Here is a 27,813-nt window from a genome sequence, read left to right as displayed (position 1 = left end):
CGGCAGAATTTTGCTTCAGCAGCTGGCTGTGAATTTGCGTTGAGCTCGCGTGGTGGCGGTTGGACTGTTTCTTTCAGTGATGCAGACATGACAGGACAGGCCTTTAGCGAGCATTGATCATTTGAATCCACACTTTTTGAAATGGAACTTTTTTGAGACTTCAGGTCTGATGTTGTGGTGATCTGGACTCTGCTGTGAGATAACACATTTTTTGGAGGCTCTTGTGTTTGGTGTTGAGTGAATCCCACACAGTCCAGATTCTTTCGCAGCTTCCACAGGATGCTGCTGTTATCACAAGAAGGACCCAGCATGAGAGCCACATGAGGAGTAGAAACCTCTGCCAACTAAAATGTACTGACAGTACCACACAGAAGAAACGTGCACCCTGATTATAGTGTGTTTCTCCAAGGCTAGTTTCACTGTGTGTGTGTTAGGGTGGCGGTTATGCTAATTATGCATATGATTGTTTGAGTTACTGTTATCTTGCACTGGGTAAGAGAGGCTCGTATGGTGTTTTTACCAGCTGCAGCAAAAAAAGATGAACAAATTAATGCATCATTAATTATAATCCAATAATATAATACTGAGTTCTTTGAAGGATATTTATGCAAATAATTTTGTAACTTTTTAGTCAGTAACTTGTTTTTTTTTTATTTGTGCAGGACTTTCTTCTAATAGTTTACTTACAGTGTGGTATTACAACTTTTACTTGCATAAAAGATGTTAGTATGTTGGTGGGGGGACTATGAAATATAGTAACCCTTATTGGTTGTTTGAGGTGTTATATTGGAGTTGTGAATCAAATCTGATTAAACCTATTTTTCCATTACAAGATAGGAGAGAGAATGTGTGAATCGATATTGAATTAATGTGCCAACAGAGGTTAGTGCTGTGTACTGCAGTATATTTGCAGTATATTTATCATGGTGTTAAAATCTTAATACCAGCCCATGCCTGTGTGCAACTAACTGTCCAAAACCCAAATATTGTCTGTGTACATCATTATAGAGAAATATAAAAAACTAAATTCTGTACACCAAAACCTGGAAATGGTCCTAGTTCTGTAAACAGAATTTAAAAAACAACTTAAAATATGAATTAATCACTCACCAAAATAACTGCCCAGTATTTTTCAGATGATCAATTAATCAAACAACTGTTTGAGCTTTACTGCACATTAGCATTGTTCAATTACTTTAAAATAGAAAGATGTGCACCGACTGTTGCAACTTGGCAAACGCTCATGGGAGAGGATCTTAATCATCACAGTGAGCCATAACTTACAATAAACACTTTTTAGTTCATAAGGTGTTACGAAAACTGTAATGTGTTGTTGCGACATAACCTTAAGTCCTATTATGACAGTTTCTTGACCATATTATGCAATTCTGGTGTCAGATTTGTGTGCATGTGAACCAGATCTCAGGATCAGTCCCCGACTCCGGTGAAAAAGTATTCTCCTCCTTCAGAATTTTATAGGCTGAAAAAATGAATAACAACAAATAAATCCTCTATATTTTATCATGTCAACCTTTAAATTTATGATTTTTAATGTTTAATTAAACACTAATCTGTGATAAAAATGTGAAACTCCAAATATTAAGCTGCAAAAATATTCACTCCCTCTGCTTTGGTATGTCGTTTTATTCTGTTATTTGTCTTTAAGTTCTTTTTAAAACTGCTCAGATTCTGTCAGCCCGCAAGTTTTCCTCCAGGATTTTCATTTGTAACAAGCGTACAGCAGTGGAGCAGGTCGGATATGTTTTAGCTTTCAGACATTGGCCACAACCTGCTTTCTGCTTTAGCTCTAGAATATAGATGAAAAAAAATCCCAGGCAATTACTGTAGAAATAACAAATGAGCAAACAAACAAACGGGCTGCTTAATTACAGAATGGTCTGCAGTGGCCACTGGTGAGCAGGAGATCTTAAAACATGTCAAGAATTTCAAAAAGAGATTATCCCTACGAGGGCGCAGAGTGCATCGTAACAAATGGGGCCAGCGTAAAGTACGTGTTACATAATTAAACTAATACATTATCCCAGAGCTGCAAGTTTCAGATTCTGTTCATCTCTTCTTTGACCCAAATCTGACCTCTATCAGATTTCACTGGAATCTGTTAGTGTTATTTTGCCATATCCTGCTACAAGACAGAAAATAAACCCTGGTGGAGATAATTAATCCAGTTCTAAAACTGTTATAACATTATTGGTTAAGGGCTGTTTTGAGCCAGCTCAGATCTTTAATGCACTTAAAATAAGCACTTGTGCAAAACCGTTTGTAAACAGACAAAAAGGTTTAACTCAAATCAGTAAATTTGGGAAGCTGGAACAAATGAAATGTTTTGCTATTTTAGTTGATAATGATAAATGAATTATTATTATTATTATTACTGGTGATTATCTTTTTGGTCCATCCCGTGAGACATTTGGGGCTCCAGACACGCATATCTAGTGTTATTGTTGAGTGTGGCCTCTAAACTCTTTGTGAACCAGCGAACTAACGCCACATGATTTGACACAAACGTGCAGCCTGCGTGCGTCTGCGTCACGTTGGCAGTTTTTCCTGCGCCTCGGTCACTCGGTCGGTGCCAGTCGTGCGTAATGAGCGCAGCGCCGCTGGAACACCAGCTGGCTGCGCCGCGGAGGATGTGGCAGCGTCAACAGTCACCGAGTTGGCATCACGCACACACAGATCGTGCTCCATCAAGTCGGGGCTAATGCTCGTGTGGGGCGCACGGGAGCGCATTCCACAGGTTTCTGTCTGACGAGGTTTTAAAGCTGGACTGTGGAAATTAAAGTCAGCGTCCACACTGCAAAGACTTGTGTCTGCGTGTCAAAGTGTGTAATCGAGGCACATCCACAAACTCCTGGTTTGACTTTGTCTCCAGTGGAGACACATTTTGTAGAAACGTTCCTTTGCCCAAAAAAAAAAGAGAGAGAGAGGAAAAAAGGCGCGTGGACACGGAGTGTGCTTCGAGGAGAATGAAAAGTTCTTACCGAGATACTGTCGGATGTCCAGCAGGATTCTCGGCGGTCCTCCGTTCAGCTGGTAAATGAGGGATCCGAAACAGAAGAGGAACAGCGTCGCCATGCAGAAACCATAACCTCTGAGTGAGACGCGCAGCGGCACGGCGGACAGGACGCTGAATTTTCGGTTATTTCGCTCTCTGATGTGGTTTTGAGGCTGATTGCTGTTGCTGAAATTCTTCATCATCTCCTCCTCACAAAGCGCCACGGAAAGTCACCCATCCGCCCCTGAAAGTGAAACTTGGCGCTGTGAGATAATCTGAGGCGGTTACGTGGAGACGCGCAGACACCCGGCTGTGCGCTGCGGCTCGGTTTTTGCGCACAGCGCCTCGCCTGCGCTCGGTCCGTGTCGTTTGTGTGACTGTTCTTTCCTTCCGTCCTTCCAGCAGAGTTCACGGTCCATCCTTCTGCTCCGACTCTTTTTTTTTTGGGTGTCAGATTACTGAATGGTTAAAAAAAAAATTAACTTCCACCTCATGCTGGATTTGGTTTGGATCAGTGCGTGTAAAACACTACCATCTAGTGGTCAGGGCAGAGGGACTCGTAGAAGTAATGTGAAAACACTGACGTCCGTGTTTGGAGAAAGAACATTTAGTCTGCAGGGAATCCCTAAAGTGGGGCTGCAAAATATGTATGGAAGAACAACAATGTCAAAAACATATTACTTTTAACGCCATGAAAACACTAATTGCACATGTTGCAAAATATCGCATTGCAAAATATGTTATGAGATTATAATTATGATATGCTATTAAAGATGATTTACATTTACAGCAAAAACCTGAAAAAGTTCTAGGACATTTGAAATAAATACCGCAACTAACTATTATTTTCATAATCTACAAATCGATTTTATCAAATAGCTTAGTTGTTAGGTTCATAAAATGGTGAAAAATGTTGATGGTGTATCCAGAGTACTTGATGATGTTGTCAAATGTCTTGTTTTGTCCACAGCACAAAGATATTCAGTTTACTGCCAGAGCTGAGAAAAGCAGCTTGTGAAAATAAACCAGAAAATGTTCACATTTAAGAGGCTAAATTGAAATAATTTGTATTAACAAAGGACTCAAAGTGATTAATGAGTTATCAAAATAGTTGTTGATTAATTTACTAGTTGGTTAACATGAATTAATTGAATAATCATTGCATCACTATTTGAAAATCTGTTTGGCAAAATTTAAGTGATACAACTTAGAGACAACAAAAACATTGACAAATGACAGAATAATTCAAACTGAATTTCCATTTTTATCAATCAGATTTGTGCCAGATGACTTCATTTTGAATATAAGAGGCTCAAGTAATTACGGTTCAGAACTTTTTGGCATTACATTTGTCAGTATGAAGTAGCACAAATCATTTATGCTGTGGGCCACTTGTTCATACATCTATATTTTCAATATAAATTTATATTAACAGAGTTAAATTGTTAAGCTATAATATTGCAAAAAAAAGGCACATTTTAAACAATTTTACAGGCAGCAGAAGAGTTCATTAAATAAAGCCATAAACTGAGTTAACAGTTTATCAGCTGCTTATGAATTAAAAAAAAAACCCTGCAACCTTGCAATGAAATTTGCATGTGTCATTCTGATACAAAACTGGATTCTAATCCAGGGTCAGAGTTATTGTCAGTGTCGTCCCCACAGAGACAGTCAGCTTGGACTCATCAGGTTCTCCTGGTGGTTATTGTACGAGAATTCAGGAGAGAGAAAAAAAATGACCAGGTGACGGTGCTGGGAGTTGAAGGTCTTTTAGGAGATAAAGTTCTCACTTATTTGAAAGTAAATGCATAAATGTAACCATGGATGCTTTTGAGACATTTTCCTCAACCTGGAGCTCTTGTCATGAATTGAGGCACATCTCTGTTTTCATTGATAACAGCTGCACTGCAACCAAGAGGAGACAGTCAAGCTGCAGAACATTCTCAGTACTGAGCAGATGTGCACACTTCCTAAATCAGGCATTCAGAGTTTGATCCTGTGCTTAGTTCATTTCATTGTTGCACACGGTTCAAATCAGCTTCATATTTGAAACCATCCTGGGAAAAGTGTTCCATGTTTCCATGTGGTGCGTTCATGAAGTGAGGAACGTCAGCACTGTTTGAGCTCCAGTGGTATCCATTTGGGAAGTTCATGTGGCAATCCGGTGTCTGTTACTAGAACGGTGTACTGAAAGAAACAGAACCTGGTTTGACTGAGAAAATGTTGGAAAAAGTGACTTTTTAACTTCAAAATTCCAATTATACACTTCAGAAAAATGGTTAGCGCTGCTCTAACAGTTGGCGTAGTCAAACATCAATATTTTCAGGAATGTCCTTCAAGGTCTTAAGTCTCAGAGCTGAATTCCATTAAAAGCCAAACATCACATTTACCACTTTGAAATTTTTGACTTCCGACCACAAAGTGTTCCGGCAGGATCCAGAAGATGGCTGTTAAAAAGGAACACGGATAAACGAGTGTTGTCATAGTTGGTTATAAATGTTAGTAATGCGAAGCTAAGTTTGAGTTTACACCCACATCATTAAACACTTTATTACATCGTAACATTGACCTAATAACATTTGCAGTGAGTGTGTTTCCAGCACAAAGTGAACTTCCAGTAGTGACATATTTTGAGGTCAATCTGCACACAGTTGATTGTTCCGTATTCATATTATTTCCAATTCAGGGTCATTAGTTTCAGAGAAATAGACTTGAGAATATTTTCCCGACTAACTTTTGGTATGACTTTGTGTGAATGGTTGCTCAGGGGGACTCGGATGAGGAGCATCGGCGCTTGCATCGTGAGGGAATGTCAGCTGTGACATTTTGGTCATGTGGTGTGTTTCTCTGGGAGTGATCCAGCACACGCGTTCCTCAAGAGTCCAGCAGCTGGAGAAGGTTAAGGACATGTCCATGTTTCAGTTGGCTGTAGCAGATAGATGGTTATTTTCCAGAAGTGGGGTTGGACTCGTTGTCTGCCTGGGTGGTTGACATTCAGGACCCAAGGTTTTTCTGTAGTATTGTGGTTGTAGCAATCTGACCTGATCATCTTGGATTTGCATCATACTTGGTGTAAATAATGACATCTACTATTGTCAGTTTTTTTTTTTTTAATCTTCTTTCTTCTGTAGTGTCTGAGATATGAAGGCTTAAATAAAGTTGATAAAAATTATAAAATGACATACATTGATGAGAGCAATATTTGGTTTTTATTGATGAGACCCTTGTGAACAACAAGGAACAGATGAAAATAGTCATTTAAACCTATAGGGCCTTTCAAATTTCACAAAACTGAGAAAATTTAGTTTCTACCAAAATCCAAGCATTACAATGTAGGTTTATTTTTGGAACATGTTGCAAAATTACAGCTCATTTTAATGAAGAAATGAAGAGCACATATTTATCTGTTTGGGGGGGATTACGTAGTGAATATTGTCTTTTCCTTAATTGCCTTCATGTAGATTAACTACAAGAGGAAGCGTGTGTGTATGCGTGACGTTTTGAGATTACCTGTAACCCATCTTACTTTAACATCCATAAAATTGCTTGTAAATCACTTCCAAATCTAACAAATGTTGGTCATAGCATCCGATCTCTTGAATTTCTTCCCCTCAGGGGTTGAAATTCTAAATTATTTTTTTTTGCGAAATTTATTTGCAGCCCTAATTAACAACAACAAAAAATTTTCTTTAAAACATCTAGTAGTGCAGAACAGTCCCTATAATTTTTAAACATGTAGTATGAATAGTTCAAAAGTAATTTATGAATTTTTTTTCTAAGTAAGACTTGTTTATTTGGGCTACAGCTCCTTTTTAAATCCTCCATATCTCAGAAACTAAAGTAGGTACAAGCAAAAAAATAAACAAAAAAATAAACACCCACACTTATTATTGAGCACAGTAACATTATGTGATGTTGTGAGGCTTGTTAATTTGACATGGAATTACCATTTATCAGATTAGCATCAGCAGTTCAGGTCAGTTGGATCTAATCTGGGGAGGGGTGGGGGTCACGTTCTGACCTGTGGAAAGCAGCGTGAGAACTGAATGCAGATTTTCAAAATACAGACATTTATTTCTACAGACACTGCAAAGACAGAGGGTGGCTTTCTAACTGACAGTAACAAACAGATGACTGCAGCATTCAAGAAACTGTTTTTATTATAGTTTAGAATGACATAGTTATGGACTTTACTTTTGTTGTTTCAATACACAAACAAATCTGTATGGACAATCATTAGGTAGATGAAAACCAAATAAAATAGTTTGTACATATTTTACAATACATATTGTAGTTGCTGCCTGGCTGAGCCAATATGCATGATGCAGGAAAGTATTGCTATTCATATAATAACTAATTACAGTTGAAATGAAAAAAGCAAAAAAATAAGTTATTTAAATATCAATTACATATACAGAATGTGCAACATCTGCAAATCATTTCATATATGTAATCAAGAATTTGTAGAACTGCAAAAAAAAAAAAAAAAAAAAAAAAAGTAGGTGCGTAGAAGGTAAACTTTTGAATGCTGTTACACTTTGCATTGGGAACTCAATACTAAATTAAAATACCAGCATAACCCACAGAATACCTGACGATAACTGTCCATGTCTGAACAAAATGTAGCCAATTAAAGTCGCCTATAAAACAATTACATTTACTCTTTAAAGTGCATATACAGTGTCAGAATTTCCATTCTTTACAAAACACATTGTGAGTCTCTCTCTTTTCTGTCACAACCCTCGTATTCACCTACTCAGAGCACCAGTTTGACTGAAAGTAAAAAGTCATCAATCATCTATAAATTAAATAGCCACTGAGGTGGGGAGCCAACAGATTTTTTTTCTATAGCAATTTGTAAAACTAACAAGAAATACAACACTAGGAGACAAGGCATTCTATGAAAGCTAGATCTTAAAAAAAAAAAAAAAAAAAAAAAAAAATCTGAGGATTTTTTTTTTGTGTGTGTGTGTGTGTGTGTGCATATGAATACAATTTTATATTTTTCTGCACATTTGGCCAAAATGATTTGTCATGTTTCCCAGATTTGTGAACCTGCACAGTGCCCCTGTGTGTTGCACTTAGAAGTCAGCTTTTTCTGGTGTTAACTGTAACTTTGAGCTCGCAAAAATGAGATGGTGTTCCTCAGGGCTTGGTTCATGGGCCTCTCTTGTTCAGTGTTCTACCTTTATTGCATTGCGTTTTTAGAAAGATGCTGTGAATGAATCATTCTGCTATTAATTAAAATGGTTACAGTAACAAAAATTTAGATGACCCATGAACTGCAGGTTCCATTTCCCACACTGACATTTATAAAGGAAGAATGTTTACACCTCGCACTTGCACTTCAGATGAGGTGCTTAAAAAAAAGTGTGACGAGTGATTTTCAAGATTATTCTTCGTCAGTCGCTTTGTTGCCTCTACTCCTAAACCTGGAACAGAGTGCCAACATGGCAACACAAATGATTAAACACCCAAAATAAATACAGCCCTCATTTCTAATAAGACACCACTCCAAGGTTACAAACTTACAATTCCTGTCCAGCTGCTCACTTTTGCCATTTGGTCGATAACATGATTTTGAAACCATGTTGTGTGGCTTGAGGTCTTGTATTGGTCAATGTATTGGTGTTGCACATATATGTAAAAATAAAAACCCTTGGCTGTGACACACCCTGTTTAAATGAACTCTGTCACCATATTGTGAAGGCAGAAATTAATCTTTGATAATTTCAGATATTTATATGTTCTCGTTGGCCAAACATAAATTATATTTGGATACACGAGGAATGTCTTGTTGCTATGATGCTGATTGTGTTTACTGTTTAAAGAACAACAACAAAAAAACCCAGCTTCATATTGTGGCAGGGCCTGAAATAGGATGAAAAATATATGAAATATAAATGACAACGATTTGGCCCCAAAATAAGGCTGAAATAATGAAACTGGGGGAAAAAAAATTAATATACAAAAACACTTTGAAATTAGGATATGTGGTTTATTATATCACACAGAAAGAAGATACAAAATAAACTTTTTTCAATCTGAAATCAACAGTTATAGTCCAGACTGAATTCTGAAGTCAGCTGGAATGAAGCCTCTGCTCACGTAGGGCCGAGCTACTTCCTGAAAGGACCTTCACTTAACGTTGCCTCGCACTTGAGCTGAAAATCAGTTTTTATAAAGTAAAATACGGAGGAATAAACCATAAAACAATCCAACCTACAAAAATCTGTGCTTTCTTCCTCAAAGGCAGATCCGCATCCAGATCTACCTTAAGACCTTTGGGTGTCTTTAGAATGGAACCTGTCCCACAGTGTACGTCTTCAAAAAGGCATCCGATATCGCACCGTGACTTTTCGGAAACAAATTTGTCAAAGCCGTAAACATTTGTAAAGAAAAGTCAGAGCTGGTTGCGTGTCTTTGTTGTAACTTTTGAAAACGGACATGAAGGAGTGCACTCGCTCACAGTTGTCCATTTATTTTCTCTCAACCAATCCGAGGCCACCGTCAGTGTTAGGACTTCACTTCCTTGTGCACGCTGACCAATCGTGCCTCGGTGACCAGCCGGCGGGCGTGTCGTCCATCCTGCACACCTGCTTCCCACAGGCTGCTCTCTGTTATCAAGGCCACATGGCTCAGCGTGTCGACTCCTGCCGCCGTCAGGGAGGTGGTGTACATGGGCAGGCCGATGGAGACCAGCCAATCAGAAACCGTGCTGATGTTACCTGAAGAAACAGGCTTCCGGCACATTTCAGTCAAACCTCCAGAAGGGATCTAAGGGATGAAACGGGAAAAGACAACCTTAATTACAAAAAGCTTACGCTACAGAAGGATCATTTTCTGCTTGCTATTTAGTGAAATGGGCGGGGCCAAAAATTTAATTACACAGTGACACACCCGCAAGGTTGAAGGAGGGCTGTGTGATGAAACAATCATGTCAACTCAATGGGAAAAAAAAAAATCTCTCTATGAGAGAAAGAACTCAGAGCACCCATCTGTTTTAACAACAAGCTCCTCAAACCATTGATCGAGATGTATTCGAGAAACCTTCAAAAACGCTTCAAAAGTCGCCCTCAGCTTTAGCAGCTCTTAGAATCAAAAAGAAGTAAATAGGGGTGTGTCTTACAGCCATGCGGTGTTGTTTTCGGAGCTCTCTGACCCGGAGCTGGTCCATGGTGGAGGCCACGTCTTTGACCGGCTGCTCCAGGTCCTCGGCGTAACGCTGCACCAGTGGCTGTGGAACGCCACAGCGGCCGTGCTGCGGGAAGCACAAACACACGTATTAGATTTTATAATGAACAATTACAGATGAACTCATGAAATCTAAAACACATTCATTCAAAAATAAAGGTTGCGTGTCAGTGCTTACTTGATAATACTTTTGAGTACTTTGGCCACTTTACTGTGATTGACAAGCTTCGTTACCACAGTAACTAATTAATATCACAGTTATCGTCAGAACAGATATTTTACACATGTAAAAAAGAGGTTTTGAGGACTTCACCTGCATGTCAAATACAGCAGATGATTTTTTTTTTTTTAAGGTTGTGTAAAGTTTAAACATCTCTGCTAAATGTTAAATGAATAATTGAAATTAGAAAATTATTCTATCTGCATTCTGCAACAGGTTGTTAGCAGTTGACCTTTGACCTGAGCATTTAGCTTTAACGTTGTCAGGGCAGCAGCAGTGCCATAACTCGTGGAGCTGGGATGTGGTTGAAGGAGTACATCGCACCTCGACAGTGATTCCAGTGTGTGTGTGTGTGTTAGAGATTGTGTCGGGGGCTCCGGCGTGTTCCGGGACCCAGCCTGGGCTTTTATAGTCCTGTCTGCCTCCAGTAATGTTCAGACCATAAATTTAACAGGCTGAACCGCATCATAGTGAGTCTCAACCCACAGACGTTCCCCCTGTGTATTTATTACTGTGCGGAGACCCACACAAACTGATGATGTTGGCCTGAACACAGAGAGATCCAGATCCAAGCTGCAGTCACATTACGACCAACTTAAGTACGTTAAAATGCAAAACCAAAAAATGTTAGATGCCAGAAGTGTAACTCTGAGGTGTTTTAGAGCTCCAGTGCCACATCAGCCATGGAAACATGACTTCATATGTTTTGCTGTTTTGACTAAGTTGTGGTTTTAAGTTTTTCTCACCTCATCTCTATAACTTAGTCTGTGGATTTGAGTTATTTATAGATTCAGCACAAAGCCACTTCTAATTAAAATTTCCCAATGAAAATTTTTAGCTTGATTACTCTTTTCCAACCTTGTCAGAATAGGGCTCCTCTGTAAGGTCAATGCCCTCTGCTGTCAGCCGTTGTTCCAGGAGGGTGAGCAGGTCAGGACTCGTCTTGCCATGAGAGGACTTCCTTGTTACAGGAACCTTTCCTCCAAAGTCCGATAGCCATGGAGGGGCTACAGCCGATGGAGTGCCTGCCTCCTCACCAATGGACGAGGCGGCGCAGGGACTGGTGGGGATGCTCGGCATCTTTGTGGGAAGAGGTGGAACGCCGGGGCTGCTGCTCCGGATTATAGGGCTGTTTGGGTGAGACCGGGCAAAGGAATGGGTCGGTGACCCAGTCGGAGAAGGTGAGGAGGGCAGGGAGAAAGGAGGATGTCGAAGGCCGTTGGCTAGTCTTTCCCTGGACTTCTTGGCAGGAACAGGAGGAGGGACTGGGGGCTTTTTGGGATGAGTCCGGATAGCCACATTTGTCTTTGATTCTGGGGGGCTTGGAGAAGGAATGGGATTGGTGGGAGAAGAAGGTGTGAGTGGCAGCTGGGACGGCACTGTTGGTCGGTCTGCTCTTCCCTTCAGGCTTACTGGTGGTATTCCATTCTGAGTAGGGGAATTCTCGTTGACCTTGGTAGGGCTAATTTTGCATGACTTGAATCCTTCCTGGGTAGATTTAAGCTCTATGTTTAAATCCTTCTTTTGTGCAACTGTCTGTTCCCACTTCAGATCTCCTAAGGAATGGGACCTTTTCCAGGGTCCAGTAGACTGTAGAGGTCCATCCAAACCCTCACAGCTGCGGCTGACAGGGATGGGAGACTGTCTTTGGGATTTGCGCAGCCCCCGTAGACTGAAGCCCTTCGGGGAAGGTTTGATGAAGAAGCTTTTGGGGAACTTTGCACGCTGGTTCTTGCTGCTGTGTTGTAGAGTCTCTGTAGAAAAAGTCAGCGGCAGAGTGGGATAGTCTGGAGACGGTTGGTTTGTTGAAGAGTGACCGGAACGAGAAGCCTTCTGGTTCTTACCTGTAAAATCAAAATATCCATCCTCACTTTAAAATGTTTCAAGTTCCTTGACTCATTTGCAGAATGTTCAGCTTGTTACAGTACTGCTTAATAGATTAGATGAGACTGAGTATTTCCAGATTGTTTAATTCAATAGAACATAAATATCATGCAGGGGTCCCATATTATGATGGAGGGACGGGGTAAGAAGACACTCCTGTCCTTGCGACATTTTACAGATCTGGTACTCAATGTAATTACTGGCTAGACCTAATTATTTGAACAAATTTTATCTTGACATAGCAACAGTTGTACAGCGTACGCCTCTGTGTTCACGACAATATGTCTCAGAGATTGTTCTGAACACTTTCATATGGAACACATGGGCATTATGCAGGTACCTTAAAAGGGAAATGAATGAAGGTACAGTAAAATTGGGAAAATACCCTTCTGGGTCTAAGGGATAAATGTCAGATGATTCAAAATCACATGTAATGATGCAGTTATCAATAATATAAGGTGACAGTTTGAGTGTTTATTCTTGTTTACAAAAAAACCCCAAATACTTTAGATAGATTATATTGAAAATACAGGCCCAAACTGTGGTATTAACCCTTTTAATACATCTAAATCTTCACTTTTACAGCCAGGTGTTTTTTTTAAGAAACTCCAGATGGATACAAGAACATTTTCAAGTCATTGAATATCACATTTAATCAATCAGCAATAAATAGAAACTGTCATTCATTTTGTTTTACTAAATCTGAAAATAGATTAACAAGATGGCAAGTTTGCTAGAAGGCACATGGGTGATTTTAGGTTAGGTTACACCTGTGTGTTTTAAACAAGTCTGTATTTTCAATATAGCCTTCTTAAATTATTTGACTGTCCATAAGAGGAAACGCTGTATTTGTTAATTTAGTCATAATGCAATTATTCAGAGGTGATAAAATTTTGAATTATTTGACTTTTTAGTGAAAATGTAGAATTTTTTTTGTGTTTCTTCTAGAATCATAATTTTCTGTTTTTTTTTTTAAAGGTGCTTTTAATATTACCTGAAATGTCAAAGCATGTTTTCAGTTTTTCTACATATAATAAAAAAAAAATTTAATGTATCTAATTAATTTGTGAGCAAGCATTATGTTTAGACAAAGCACATACACCATAAAGCAGCTCTCACGTCTTGCTGCAAACTTGTTTGGACTACCATCTGCCGACTCGACTGCACTCGACTTGGAGTATATCGAGTCTGGTGTCAAAGTTATGGTTTCTCTGAAGTTGATTTTACATCATCCTTGAACAGAACTGTGTAGTAAAAAAAATAAAATAATAAAGCAGTGTCCACTTTTTGGCCCACATCTATCAAGTCCTTTGACTTGTTCATTTCAGTCTTAAAGTTGTCTAATCCAGAACAAAGCCAATAATTTGATTCATTCTTTAAACAAAGTTGTGAACAGACAGGTAACCAGAGCTATGGCATGCTGTGAATACATCTGACATTTAAACCACGTTTAAACTTCAGAGTAGTGTCTGTAAAATGACTTTGGTATTCCTGAGTACTCTACTTTAATCCTCCAACTATATTTACAGTGTAAGTGGAACACGTAATATCCTGAAACACGGGCTGAGTGGACTTACCAGCTATCCTCTGGCTTACAGAACAAAATGAATGGATGAAATGGAAGAATGCCGTGCTGTGGCAGGCCAAAGGCTTTAAATGATGTGACGACAGAAATAAGTTCAACAACTGAAATGTCTTAATGACATCAAGACATCAATGTGGAACAAATTAAAATTACTCTATTCATGTTTCCAGTTCATATTTTGGCAGTCAAAACATCTGTAAAAAAAAAAAAAAAAGTTTTACCAAAGAAGTGGCTTATGTTCCCTTTTTTAAATGAAACTGCATTGCAACATTAGATGATAAATACCCCAAAGTAAAATTTCTGCTTTGATCAACAGCTACATAAATGTTTGTACTGCTGTGTAGTGATACCACACTGATTTCTACAGTACAGTGTTTTAAGTGTAATATCATCGTAATGATTTCTGTTAATTACAGTCCCTACAAAAACCCTTTAAAATCCAAACTGAAATGTATTTACGCACATACTTGGCCTTACGAATCTAAAATCTGTTTCAGCATTAAGGACAAAATATTAGACACACTTGATACACAATATGCCATCAAGTGTTGAGAAAAATGAACATTTTAACAGTTTTGCAGAACTGTGATTATTACACAGTATGAGCACAGCTGTGTGTATTTTTCCACAGTATGTGAACATTTATATCTTAATGTTACGTGACAGCAGGTCGGATTGTTGTGGATGAACTTAAAGGATTTCTGTGTGTTACATGTTCCTCTGAGTCGTTTCCAGCACGCTTGTTGAACATAATCTAAGCGTTGCGTGTGGATTATGAACAGTGTTTAGTGGTATGGAAGGAAAAAGAGACAGAAAAGTGGGAACGTAAAAATGAAGCAAGCAGCAGAGTCCTTTTGTTAAAGAAGTGGCTTTTATTCCACAACTTAAATCTCTAGTTTGGCAGATTTACTGTTTGACTGTGTGACACGTACATGTGGAAAGAAACCCAACACAGGTGGCAGACAGAGCAGTGACTTATGGGTTATGAAGCTGTTAAAAGAAAGGAGCAGAACCAGACACACACAAAAAAGTTCCACAATCAGAAAACTTACAATCTGTGCAGGACAGTTAAAAATGTTTTGTTTATTTATGCATTGTGGTTGATAGAAATGTAAACATGATGTGAAGACAGATTTTTCCCAAATGAAGCAATTGGTAGAAATCCTCTTTAGGCTAAACCAGTCCTCCTGGAAGTCCAGGATTTGATCCGTGCATTCGGGATTGTGGAGTTACAAATGGACTTTGGCACTGAACGCCTGAGGGAAAAGAAGAGAGGCAGAGGGACGAGTGAAGAGAGCAGAGGTACGGCTTTGAGCTGAGGTGTGGCAAGAAGAGGAGCTGTTTGATTGACAGGTGCGGCGTTAAAATGCAGACGTGGAAGCGGAGCGGTAAGAGGTGGCTAGGCTAAGATATCGTTACCGTTGTCCAGGTTCTCGCTGCTCTCGTAGCAGCCGGAGTCTCGAGGAGAATCTCCCAGCAGGCCCTGACCCTCAGACAGCAGCTTCTCCTGGGATCCAGAGAGGGCGCTGTGCTCCACATCGCTGCTGCCTGCACACAGGAATACGCGTCAGCGTACAGTCAGACCGGTCCCTGAGTGCACGTTGTGTTCTACTTACTGTCGTACTCCTGCAGCAGTTCAACGGCGGTGAGCAGGACGGCTCTGTGCTGTGGGTCCCTGATGTTCAGCTCGTCCAGGTCTTCCTCTTCGAGCAGCTTGAACGTGTCCAGGTCCTCGTAGCCGTTGAAAAGGAAAGTGGGCATGTGCTCCTGCAGGACAAAACCAGACGATGAACTTGAGTTGGCGGGAGCAGCGATGGCGTTACTCATCATGAGCTTCCAGTTTCCTGTCCAGAGTTTAAGTGGCAGTTAGGTGGCGTGTAATTACATTAGTTGTGGCACCGAGTTTGTCGTGTTGACAGGCGTGTAAATGGGACTTTCAGCCGCTGTCCCAAAACATTCTCACTGGGACCTAAATGCCAAGTCAGACTTGAAAGGGAAACCCACAAATGTAAATGGTGGGAAGAAGCAGAACTGAGGCGGGGACGGCTCCAGTAAAGACTTGATCCACAGAAGATCAAGTTTTACACATAACAACATAACATAACAAAGTGTACTGTGTATTCTGAGAGACAAACAAAAAGTTTAGATACGCCCTGCTTTCCACTTTAGATACGCTGGTGTCAGACCATCACTTACTGTTCTATTCTCGCTAAACAAAGGCTCTGACTCAGTGTGATCAAAAAGACAGCAGAGATTTACATTCTACTTTGAAAAGACAATCAATGCTAATTAAATCTGCCAGCAGAAGTCAGAGGGCTTATTGTTTTCAGCAAGTGTGACAAAATATCTCCAGAACCAGTGGGTGGATTTAAACCAAATTTTACACATACCGTATTTTCCGGACTATAAGTTGCACTTTTTTACATGTTTTGGCCGGGGGTGCGACCTATACTCCGGTGCGACTTATAAATGAAAAATATACCGGTAGGATCTCAATTAATTTACTGTAACAAAACAATTTTACGTGACAGAGTCGAGCTATGTTTTAAAATGGCCACCAGAAAAGGAAATGCAATGCATCATGGACACTGTAGTATGGCGGCCGTCCTATGTCACGCTGGTCGCGATAACCAATCAGAGAACAGAACGTTGGACGCGTATTCCTCACCTCACCCACAGCGTGTGAAGCTGACGAATACGGTGCTTGCTGTTATTCCGGTATGGCGAACAAAACAGCTTCAACCCTTGGATATCAGTGTGAGCAGAGTGTTTAAGTTGACGCTGAGAGCTGCGTGGGAGCACCGGGTGAGCGACGGCGGAGGATTAGTGTGTGCACTTGGAAGGAGCTGGCGTCGAAGATTGTGAATAGCGTTTGAAGCAGACGAACATGGTGTTTATTCCGGGACGGCTAACAAAACAGCTTCAACCCTTGGATATCAGTGTGAGCAGAGTTGACGCTGAGAGCTGCATGGGAGCACTGAGCAACGGCGGAGGATTAGCGTCTGCACTTGGAAGGAGCTGGATCGACAACGCTGGGTGGTCATGAGCTGCGCAGGTAGGTGCTGCATGCTTCGGCTCGCAATGTGGTCCGCAAAATACAAACATATCTGTAGGTAAAATGCAGCTCACGAGAGGGCACTCAAGGCTTGTGTGACTGTTCCTGCGACTTCTGACTACCATAGAAAAATAAAAATTTCAACGTTACTGATAACTTAAGACAACGGAGAAGGCCCGAAAAAATGCCACCAAAAAGAAAATCATACTCTACAGATTGTAAGTTAAGACTGGTGAAATATGCATCTGAAAACGGTAGCCGTCACAATATTATCATCTGAACTTTTCATGTTAAGTTAACATACCTGTATGTCCATGGGACTTATAGTCCAGTGCAACTTATTTATGGTTTATTTTTCTTTATAATGATAAAGTGGCTGGTGCGACTTATACTCCGGTGCGACTTATTTATGGTTTATTTTTCTTTATAATGGATAAAGTGGCTGGTGCGACTTATAGTCCGGAAAATACGGTAGGTTGCCGTCCACCCAAAGATGGCTAGCATACTGGCATAGTATGACACTATGCTTCCTTTCCTTTTAAATTCAATTTATTAGTAATGGAACAGGTCTTGGCCTCATCTTTATCTAAGTTCTGGGTCTGTTAGTGAAGCTTAGGGCTAGCCACCGGCAATCACCTTAGTATTTTCTGTGCTTTCCTGTCGATTTAATGCTGATGAATTATACTTTAGGTGTGGTTTTTCTGGCTGACTGATTCTACTCTTTTTCTCTCTGTCTGAGGTGTGGAGATGGGATGCTGGACTGACCGCGAGATGCCATGCCTGAAACTGATGCAGCAGATGTTGTTTTGATTTCCTGTTTTCTGTTTCTTCAGCATTGTAAAATTGTGTAAAAACCTTGTAGTTGTTAGAATGGCCTAAGCAGAGGGTCACCCCTTTGAGTCTGGTCTGCTTGAGGTTTCTTCCTCAATATCATCAGAGGGAGTTTGTCCTTACCACTGCTGCCTGTGTGCTTGCTCTAGGGCTTGGTAAGGTTAGGCCTTACGTGTGTGAAGCGCCTTGAGGCAGCTGTGTTGTGATTTGGTGCTATATAAAATGAAAAATTGAAATTGAATTGTTAAAAGTCCTAATAGCTGAATAGTAACTCCTAGTTTTCTCCAGACTTACAGCTGGAACATTATTTTTCCTAACAAGTAAATATTCTTTATCATGTATTTTTGATCACAAAAAGGGTTTGAGTATCAACACATAGTTTGTATTAGTGTATGAAAACGAACAGAATCCAATGTTAATGTAATGGATGGTTAATTCATGACAGTTTTCCGTTCAGACTAACGTGTGAGACGCTTAAAGTAGCGTGAATGCTAATGATTATATTTGTATGATAGGGATGTGAATCGTTCAACAACTCACGATTCAATTTGATTCCGATTCTTGGGGTGACGATTCGATTCAGAATCGATTTTCGATTCAAAGAGCTCTGAGAAATAGTTATATTAATTAAAAAAATGTTTGTGTTTAAGAAAATGCAGCTTTTCAAGGTTAATCAAGTGATTCAAGATGTAAATTTACTCATCTGCTTTGCTCGTTCAGAGTTGGCTGGCAGTTTAGCGAAGTGCTGGTCAGTAGTCGGCAGATACCGCAGCATGTGGGCTTGTTTCCGAAGTACTTGACTTTCATTTTGCAGATTTTGCACACTGCATAAGTCATGTCAAGCTCCTTCTTATGCAGCAAATAATAAAATCCAAAATGCGCCGGTGTTGGCTGAATTAGCTCTTCGTCCGCCATGCTAAGCTAAGCTATAGCCACTGAACTCTGCAGCTCACAAGTGTTTGAAGCACACCAGATCCCCCCCCTGCGGGGACGCTGTAGTATGGAAGCCGTTGCCTGACAAACAGTACACGCAGCGAGTAAGCAAGAAAATGTTTTAAAAAATGCTTTAAAAATCGATTCTTGGACATTTTGGATCGATTCAGAATCATAATAAATAAGAATCGCGATTCGGACATGAATCAATTTTTTATGGCACCCCTATTGTACAATCCTGTAGTTCAGGGGTGGGTAATGTTCCAGAAAGGGCCAAGAGGGTGCAGGTTTTTTTGCAGCCACTGATTCCACCAGGTGATTTCACTAACTGATTCCATCTGCTTAAAGTAATTAGTGAAATCACCTGGTGGAATCAGTGGCTGCAAAGAAAACCTGCACCCACTTGGCCCTTTCTGGAACAAGTTTCCCACCCCTGCTGTAGTTTCTTTCACGTACTGCTGTCCCCTCAGAGTTCCATGTCTCTGGACACTGTGTTTAGTCTCAGTCACCCACCTGAACGTGGCGGTGACTGGAGACACGTGTAAGATCCGTAGTTAAAGCAGCCTTTAACACCGATAGCACACTCTGTCATCTGTAACCAGGCGGGGCAGAGATAAAACAACCAACCCACGAGTCTGGAATTGTGGTCTGCGAGCTCGTGGCTCTGAGGAGATGTTGATGAAAGATATGAGTTACTTAACGGGGTGTGGCTGTTTAAACGCCGGTAATAAACGCATATCAAACCTTTGATCGTGTTCCCTTGTTTCTCCCACTGCATGCTGTGTAAACATCTTTACAACACAAAGAATCTTTCTACAGGCTTTATGAGGTATTGTACTTTGAGGTTGATGCGCTCAAGCAGCTCCTCGACAGAGGTGGGTTTGGGCGGTCGCGTCTTCCTCCTCCTCCTGATGGGCCTTTTAGGTTTCTCCTCTTCTTCGCTCAGGACGTCCACATAGATGAACTTGAAGGTGCCAACTTTGTTGTTCAGCAGCCCCATCCAGGTTCCCATTGGTGGCTTGCTGATGATGTCGATCACATCTCCGCGCTGCAGAGTCACAAATGTGAGAACGACGACATTCAGATTGTAGTTCTGCTTGCAATTTCAATTGGACAAACAGAAGTATTTTTGGATGGATACACAAACAGTTGCTCATTTACACAGTGAGTACAAAACACTCGATTGCAAGTTGCTATTACATCAAAACGTACTAGAATATGTTTGTAAATACAGTGACTTCCTTTTCTCACTTGCAGAATTTCTGTGCGCCCCTCAATCACGCCAGATATACTGCAGATAGTGAGACTATCACATGTTTGCAGAGTAACGGGCAGGGCGCAGTTGGAGGGAGACTGAGACGAGGAGGATAGTTTACGTCTTGTGACATGTTTACCATGTGGCATTCCCGACTCTATCAAAAACAAATGAAATGTCTTTTTTAAATCTGAAAACTAAAGTATACGTAAGGTGAAATTTAAGTATTGGTATCTTCAGTAGCTCAGCAGCTGCAAACACTTAAGTAAAGTTCATCACTGTAGGTTTGAAACTACAGAAGATTTGAAGTCCAAAAAACAAACAAATTGAAAAGGACAAAATCTGATTTAAAAAAAGGGCTTTCTGAGGTATTCTGTGTGTAGCGTGTTTTAAACCCGTTCACAGGTTTTGATATGTCAAATAAAGAAAAGTCAAACCCAGGAGAACAAAACTGACATGTACTCTTGGGGCTCTAGTGGTTGGAAAGTGAGTTAATAGGACTAATATTTTTGGAGAAATTATGGATATTACATAACCACAGTGACCAACAGATGGACTCACGTTGTAGAAACTTTGCATAATTTATTACCACCCTTGGAAAATGTCAGCTACCTTTCTTATAAACACGACCCAATCTGGAACACGTGGATCCCCACGGGCAACACGCTAGTCAATTTTAAACTCCAGCATCCAAAGTGGGGGGAAAATAAATAAATCCATCCTGGAGAACAAAGTCCCTGTGGGTCCAGTATTTGGAAAACAGCTTTACTGCAGTTTTGCCATTGTGTTCAGATCTCACCTGCAGGACTGAATTAGTTCAGTGTCCAAAATCAAAAGCTGCACAAACACTCAGAGAGGTTTGTGCAGCTTTGATTGTAAATTCAACATTGTGGGTTCAAGTCTCATACTCAGTGCTGAGTTTTAAAGTTCAGTATCAAAGTAAAAATGCAAAACCCTGAAGAAAAACTTCACGCCACTGACAGTGTGGTTTAAGATGTGCTTTCATGTAAACTTTTGCTGCTTTTCATTCTTTAAAAGTAAAGCTGTGTCTGGTTGTGGCTCAGCCTGCTAGGGCTGAACATGTCTGTGCAGGATTCTTTAGGTTGTTGGTTCAAGTTTTCTCCAACATTTTAAATGTCAAACAAGGGGGAAAGTACCACTAGATTACACACTCAGCATAAAGGGCTTGTGGTGCTGTGGTAGGTTTTCTGTTAGGACGCATCTTTGACATTATGAAGTCATGGATTCAAATCTTGTGCACACTGCAAAATTTTGCCAGCCAGCTTACCACGTGAAAAGATAAAAGCAATAGGAAAAGGTCTGTGAGCAAGAAGGGCTCGTGGTGTTGTGGTAACAGTGTGTTCGCGACCGTAAGTTGTCAGTAATGCAGCATCTGGTTTGAGTCCCGCTGGATCAGTTGCCTGGTGGGTTTATGCTGCTGAGGGGTGTGACCAGTTGGCATTTTGGATGAAAGTATGAAGGAATCAGTTGCTAATATCATTCGTCGCCTTCATTATGACTCTTTCAACTTTATTATTCATAGAGTTGACTGCAGTTGGAGGCAAAAAGTAAAGGATGAACAACTGACCCAGGAACCAGTGGCACCCCAGCGACCACTTTGGGTCACAAACACTGTAAAAAATTTGAACCTACAGCTTCACAATGTCAAAGTGACACTTAAATACGCGAACACACCACAACACCACCAACGTTGAGCGTCAGTATTTTCTCCTGGTGCTTTTATCTTTTCACTTAATAAGTTGGACGTCGGTGTGTGCACAAGTTTTGAACCCATAACTTTCTGTCAATGCAGCACGCTAACACACAAAAACCTACCACACCACCACGTTTCAATGATTCTCCTGTCACTTGATAAGTTGGACTTCAGGTTTTTCTTACAGCTTTTGATTTTGTCTTTGTTGAACTGTGTGGGAATTAAACTTCCAACTTTATAATGACTAAACAGTCTTCAATCACAGCTGCATGGGGTTCTTAAAGTTTTTGAGCTTTTACTTTGTTGGGCTTTGAAATTTAATGGTATGTGATGACACAGACTAAAGAACAGGTTAATCTCCTGTGCTGTCACTCCAGGAAGTGTTCGACATTTGACATCTGCATCTTGTTCATGCCCCACAATTTTTTAAGAGCAATGTATCAAGTGAAAAGATATAAGCACTTGCTGAAGTGTGTAGGGCTTGTGGTTCTGTGTTAGAGAAACAGACTCAGTGATTGGTGTGTTACGGGGTCAAATCTTATCCATGTGGCCAAACTTTTAAGGCCAACATATCAAGTGAAAGGATACAAGCGCTATGAAAGTAAGCTCAAGTGTGTAGGATCTGTGATTGAGAAGTCATGGGTTCAAATCTTGTCCATGCTGTCAAACTTTTAGATCCAGCGTATCAAGTGAAAGGATATAAGAGCTACAAAATAAGTTTGAGAGCATAGGCTTGTGGCTCCATGTGAGAGAAGCTGGTTAGTGATTGAGAAGTTATAGGTTCAGATCTTGTTCAATGCCACAAAATCTTTTTAAGTCCAACATATCAAGTGAAAAGATCTAAGAGCTACGAAAGTAAAGTTGAGTGTGTAGGATCTGTGGTCCTACGTTAGAGGAGCTGGGTTGGTGATTGAGAAGTCGTGGGTTCAGATCTTGTCCATGCTGCCAAACTTTTAGATCCAACATATAAAGTGAAAGGATATAAGAGGTACGAGAGCAGTTTTGTCAGCGAAGGGGTGGTCTGGGCACTGAACATGACTGCAAGGCATCAGCAATGCAGCGTCTGGTTCAAATCCCGGCCATCCCCACGTGTCCCGATCGCTTCCCCCACAGGGGCTCGGGAGGCGCTGTGTCTCTCCCGTGTGTCTGGGAAAGTAGAAGCTGGGAGTTATGCAACGGAAGGCTGTGGCTGGCTGAGGTTTTGGTGTGTGTGAAGATTGAGACAAAGGTTGAACAGGTTAAGATGAACAGTTGTGGAAGGCGCATCACTTCTGTCTGCTACTGACTTTAATTAGTGCAGGAGGTAAGTGAAACAATCATGCAAATGATGATAAAAGGATCAAATTCGGCAGAAATACTCCTTAAACACTCCTCTTTTGAAAAACCGATTGGCCACTTGAAGAATTACACGGAGGTCAAAATTAAAAGATGCTCCAATCATATTGATTCCAAAAAGGTACGTATAGTTTGGGCTATCTGTGACTGAATTCTATAGAGTTATGGGATAAAAACAGCAAGAATAGTGACAAAGGTCAGTGTCATTTACTACAGGGGTCAAAAGTTAAAGTTGCTCCAGTTTTGATGCAAATTATTGGTTGAGCTAATAGGGTTAATAAATGGAATAGAGTTGACAGTGTTCAATGCTTGGTCTTCAAAGTAAAGGTCAAACAAGGTCTATGTTTATTTACTGGATTCTATGACATGTGACATATGTTACCCCGTAACGTGATAAGTAAGGATGATACATGGTCCAAACTATTCCTTTTTAAAACCATGTTAACTAGTAATTTGCATCACTTTTTACCAAAATTGGAGCAACTTTAACTTTTGACCCCTGTACAAAATGAAACTGACCTGTGTCACCATTCTTACCGTTTTTATCCCATAACTGCATAGAATTCAGTCACAGATAGTCCAAACTGTACCTTTTTGGAATCTTTATGATCAGGCAAATAATGTAGAATATTTTTCAATATGATTGGAGCATGTTTTAATTTTGACCTCTGTGCAATTCTTCAATTGAACTCTACCTGACCACTGACTGAAAATTCAAGTGGCCAATCGTTTTTTCAAAAGAGGATTGTCTGAGGAGTATTACTGCCGAATTTGATGCTTTTATCACCATTTGCAGGATTCCCTCTAAATATTCTGTTATCTGCTGCACTAAATGATTTGCTTGTTCGCTCACTGCCTGCCTGTACACTATAGGAATGTGATTGCAGACATTGGTATATTAACGCTGGTTAAGAGCAGGGTACTTGGTAAAAACACACAAAGCTATTTGCAAAGTTACTAAACAAAGCAGCAAACAAAAACCTATATTGAATTAAATGCAATTCTGCCTCCCAAATTCTCATTAACAAATTGAGTTTGATTTGACCTCTTTGCACTCAACTCAAACCTCAGCTGGCCACACCTCCCTGTTGCATAACCCCTGCTTCCACCTTCCCAGAAACTCGGGAGGGGCCGTGTCCCCCTAGCCCCCATGGGGGAAGCGAATGGGACACACAGGGATGACTGGGATTCGAACTAGACATTGCGACACCCTAAGGTCACATTCAGTGCCCAGACCACCACACCATGAGCCCTTTGCACACAGACCTGCTCTCATAGCTCTTATATCCTTTCACTTGAAATGTTGGCCTTAAAAGATTCTGTGACATAAACAAGATTTGAACCCACACCTTCTCAATCACTAACCCAGCATCTCTCACAGAGGTCCAACACATGCAAATTTACTTTCGTAGCTCTTATATCCTTTCACTTGAATGGTTAAAAGTTGACAGCATGGACAAGATTTGAACCCATGACTCATCAATCACAAACCCACCTACTACTACAGAGTGTAGAAGATTTGAACCCACAACTTCTCAATCAGTTCCTACACACTTAAGTTTACACAGTGGTAAACATACCACTGTCCCAGTTTTTTTGAAACGTGTTGCAGGCATCCATTTCAAAATGAGCAAATATTTGCACAAAAACTATAAAGTTAATCAGTTTGAACATTAAATATCTTGTCTTTGTGGTGTATTCAGTTGAATATAGGTTGAAGAGGATTTGCAAATCGTATTCTGTTTTTATTTACATTTACACAAAATTTTATCATTTACATTTTACACAACGTCCCAGTTTCAATGGAATTGGGGTTGTATTTACTTTGTCCAATTACTTCTGGTCTGCAGGGACCATGTGTCCAATTGGTCCAATTCTTTTTTTTTTTTTTTTTTTTTTAATACCTTGAGTTTGAGGGAGTCCGTGTCGTAGGGACTGGGCGTGAAGTCGGTGTGGACCCTGGCCCGGCCACAGAACGGTCCTCTGTACGGTGGCTCTTCATCGTCGCCATCCTCTGACTTCACACTCTCTCTGTTACTGGCTGATGAATCTGTGGTGCTCACGGTTTGACCGCCTGCATGACAAAAACCGTAACTGACTTCTGCAATAAACTACAAATCTGTGCCGTGTTTTTTACCTGTCAGTGTACGAGGCCTCTCAGACATTTTTAATGTGTGTTGGCTCACAGAAAGTCCTCACATGCAAAATAATCAGGTAGACAATAAAAGCTGATATTGTGCCAAAGCTGTTCTCAGTCACGCCTGCAGGTGGTCAGTAAAATATAATTTACTGTAAACATTATGGGGTCATTAACATTTCTTATCTACAGCCTGGTACTTCTGTGCACTCTAATCTGTGCCTTTTTAAATAAATAATACAAATCATGAGAGTCATCAAGAGCAGTTTTAAGACCTACTCATTCAGTTCAGACATTACTTCTACATTTGGCTCAAAACTACATTTTTAATGTTGTTTAATGACTGTTTTCAAGTAATATTTTATATGCATAACTTTGAATAAAGTACTGGGTTTCATAAAACTGTAGTTTGTACTTAACCAGGAAAAGGCTTTTAAAAAACATGTGCATCACAGAGGAAATCATTTTAAATATTTATTACTAAATGTGTTCTTTTCCCCCTTTAATCCTGAAAATACTAAAATAACAACATGAGGGACTTTTGGCACCGCGACTTATATACTGAAAAATCACATCTGTCCTTAATAGTATTAACAATAATAATGACTCTTTATACCAAACTTTCCCAGGAAACAAAACACAAAACAATATCAACTATTAAAGAGCTGATATTACAGAAAATCTATACTTCAATTTATACTCAAAAATACAGCAGTAGATATCTGAAGTCAGTCAGACTCTTTAAAGGTATATCTTTCTTTTTTAGAATTCGTAACTTCATTATTTTTACAAAAGACCTACTGCCCTCATTTTAAAGGTTATATTGTTTTAATTTTGTTTTTGAGATTCTGTTAACTAATTGAGTAATAATGGGAACGTTTCATTATGGTAGTAATTATAGCCGGCTTGAAAATGTGCTTTTTTTAATATATAAAGTAATTTGTTTGTAAATACAAATATGGAACAAGAAATTTATCTTCCTAAAATTTAGCAATGAGACAGTCACAGTTGAGCTTCGTGCACAAATTATTTTGTAAAATTAGTGACAGCAAGATTCTTAGTGTGACCACTAGGTGGCCGTTAAAAGACTGTTTTCTGCTTACTCATTGAACTCTGTCCGCTGAGAGAACTACGAAGACTTTCCACGGATCCTCCCGCCTTCAGCTTCGGCTTCTCCAGAGAATCTGTGTCAGGTTGGGGGTACTGTGGGGAACCAGGGGCTCCATCTGGACTGGACTGAGGGGAGAGAAACAAAAAAGTGGACTTAAAGCTTAGACGTGGTTGCCAAGCAGAGCACACAAGAATTAATAAACAGTTTAGACAAAACTCAGTGAGAAGCTTTGATTTGAACCAGAAATAATAAATTCTGATCCTGACACACAATGCAATACGTAACACTGGGTTCAGATTTTTAACAGAAGTTCATAACATGTTGGGTCTGGACTAGGAGAAACAAAGATTAACACTTTGGGACAGCCATGAAATTTCAAAATAAATGTTTTGCCACATTTTCATTACTGACACGGATGAGAACAAAGTCAAAAACATTTAAAAAGACTTGCTGTGGCGACCCCGAGTGCAAACAAGGGCGCAGCCGAAGGAACTTACTTTTATCTTTTTTATTAATTTAATATCATAGAGCCCGTTAAAGAATCAAATGACGTGGCATGAAGTCCTCCACCCCTTAGATTTTACACTCTGCATCTATCCCATATGTTTCACTATGCCACTAGATGGCATCGCAGCCTGTAAAATAAGTGGCGTCAACACATCAGGAGGCAGTAAACTATGTTGGTTTCACGACTTCGTGTCACATTAAAGTGGAGATGTGGCAGCTGTTCCACATTTTCAAACATCAGTTTAAGTTTGACCATCGGGGAGAGTTACATCACTGCATGAGCTCAGCACGAAGCGTACACTCCACCCACCGCACCAGGCCCAGGGAGCACACAGAAGACAGGAAAACCCAAATGTGAGGCCGCTTTAGTGATCTGTGTTTATCCTGTAACCAACACAAACACTCACAACCGATTATGATGGAAAACAGCCCCACAGCACGAAGCACGATGTTCAAGAGCACATGTTGAATATGAGAATGATGTTTAGTTACACGAGTTTTGGAAGAGTTTTATGGACTGATGAGATTTGACAGCGTGTAAGAATAAAAAAAAATCAGGAATGTTTTCAGAGAAAAGAGGAAAACTTCATCAGGAAGGGAAAGGTAGAAAGTTCTAGACTGGCCAAGTCAGTCACCAGGGTCTAAGATATCCATTTCATCTTCTGGGTGGAAAAAGTCCAAAACTAACTGAAGTGCCTGCTGTCAAAGCAGAACAACAAGAACAACTTTGTGATGTCAGAGAGTCACCGGCTAGAAGAACCACAGAACCAAATGTTACATATCTGCTGTAAGATCTGCTCCAGTATGTTTACTCATTTCAGAATTTGGGCAGTCCAATAGAAATGGTGCTACATTCTGTCAACACAAACTCGAATGTCTTCGGTGTCGAGCAAAAAATGAATGAAATGGTGTCATTGTTCCAGTATTTTGAGATGGGATTTTGGGGATGTTCTACACTTCTATGCCCTATAAATAACAATGAGTCTGTCTGACCTACAGTATGCTGAGAAGATACTGTACTCACATTATTACATCTTAC

General features: G+C 40.2%; 2 protein-coding genes across 8 annotated transcripts in view; both read right to left on the bottom strand.

Moving 5' to 3' along the window:
• usta (uronyl 2-sulfotransferase a) overlaps positions 1-3,576 on the bottom strand; it is an 80,604-nt gene extending 77,028 nt beyond the window's left edge. Inside the window, exon 1 of the mRNA XM_034162081.1 lies at positions 3,000-3,576. Coding sequence (XP_034017972.1) covers positions 3,000-3,216 — 217 coding nt within the window. The 5' untranslated portion in view covers positions 3,217-3,576. The remainder of the gene's footprint in view (positions 1-2,999) is intronic.
• Positions 3,577-8,221: 4,645 nt separating this feature from the next.
• The window catches only part of sash1a (SAM and SH3 domain containing 1a), a 212,115-nt gene continuing 192,523 nt past the window's right edge, over positions 8,222-27,813 (bottom strand). For all 7 annotated transcript variants that reach the window (XM_034162689.1, XM_034162690.1, XM_034162694.1 and 4 more), the window contains 9 exons: positions 26,260-26,392; positions 24,924-25,093; positions 19,554-19,763; positions 15,513-15,663; positions 15,316-15,444; positions 11,286-12,271; positions 10,143-10,274; positions 9,476-9,790; positions 8,222-9,441 (listed from right to left, as the gene is read on the bottom strand). In XM_034162689.1, coding sequence (XP_034018580.1) covers positions 9,530-9,790; positions 10,143-10,274; positions 11,286-12,271; positions 15,316-15,444; positions 15,513-15,663; positions 19,554-19,763; positions 24,924-25,093; positions 26,260-26,392 — 2,172 coding nt within the window. In that variant the 3' untranslated portion in view covers positions 8,222-9,441; positions 9,476-9,529. The remainder of the gene's footprint in view (positions 9,442-9,475; positions 9,791-10,142; positions 10,275-11,285; positions 12,272-15,315; positions 15,445-15,512; positions 15,664-19,553; positions 19,764-24,923; positions 25,094-26,259; positions 26,393-27,813) is intronic.

The sequence above is a fragment of the Thalassophryne amazonica genome, chromosome 21 (assembly GCF_902500255.1).
Source record: "Thalassophryne amazonica chromosome 21, fThaAma1.1, whole genome shotgun sequence".
Taxonomy (NCBI): Eukaryota; Metazoa; Chordata; class Actinopteri; order Batrachoidiformes; family Batrachoididae; genus Thalassophryne; species Thalassophryne amazonica.
The sequence above is the reverse complement of the archived record's forward strand: the minus strand, read 5'-3'. Positions and strand labels throughout refer to the sequence as shown.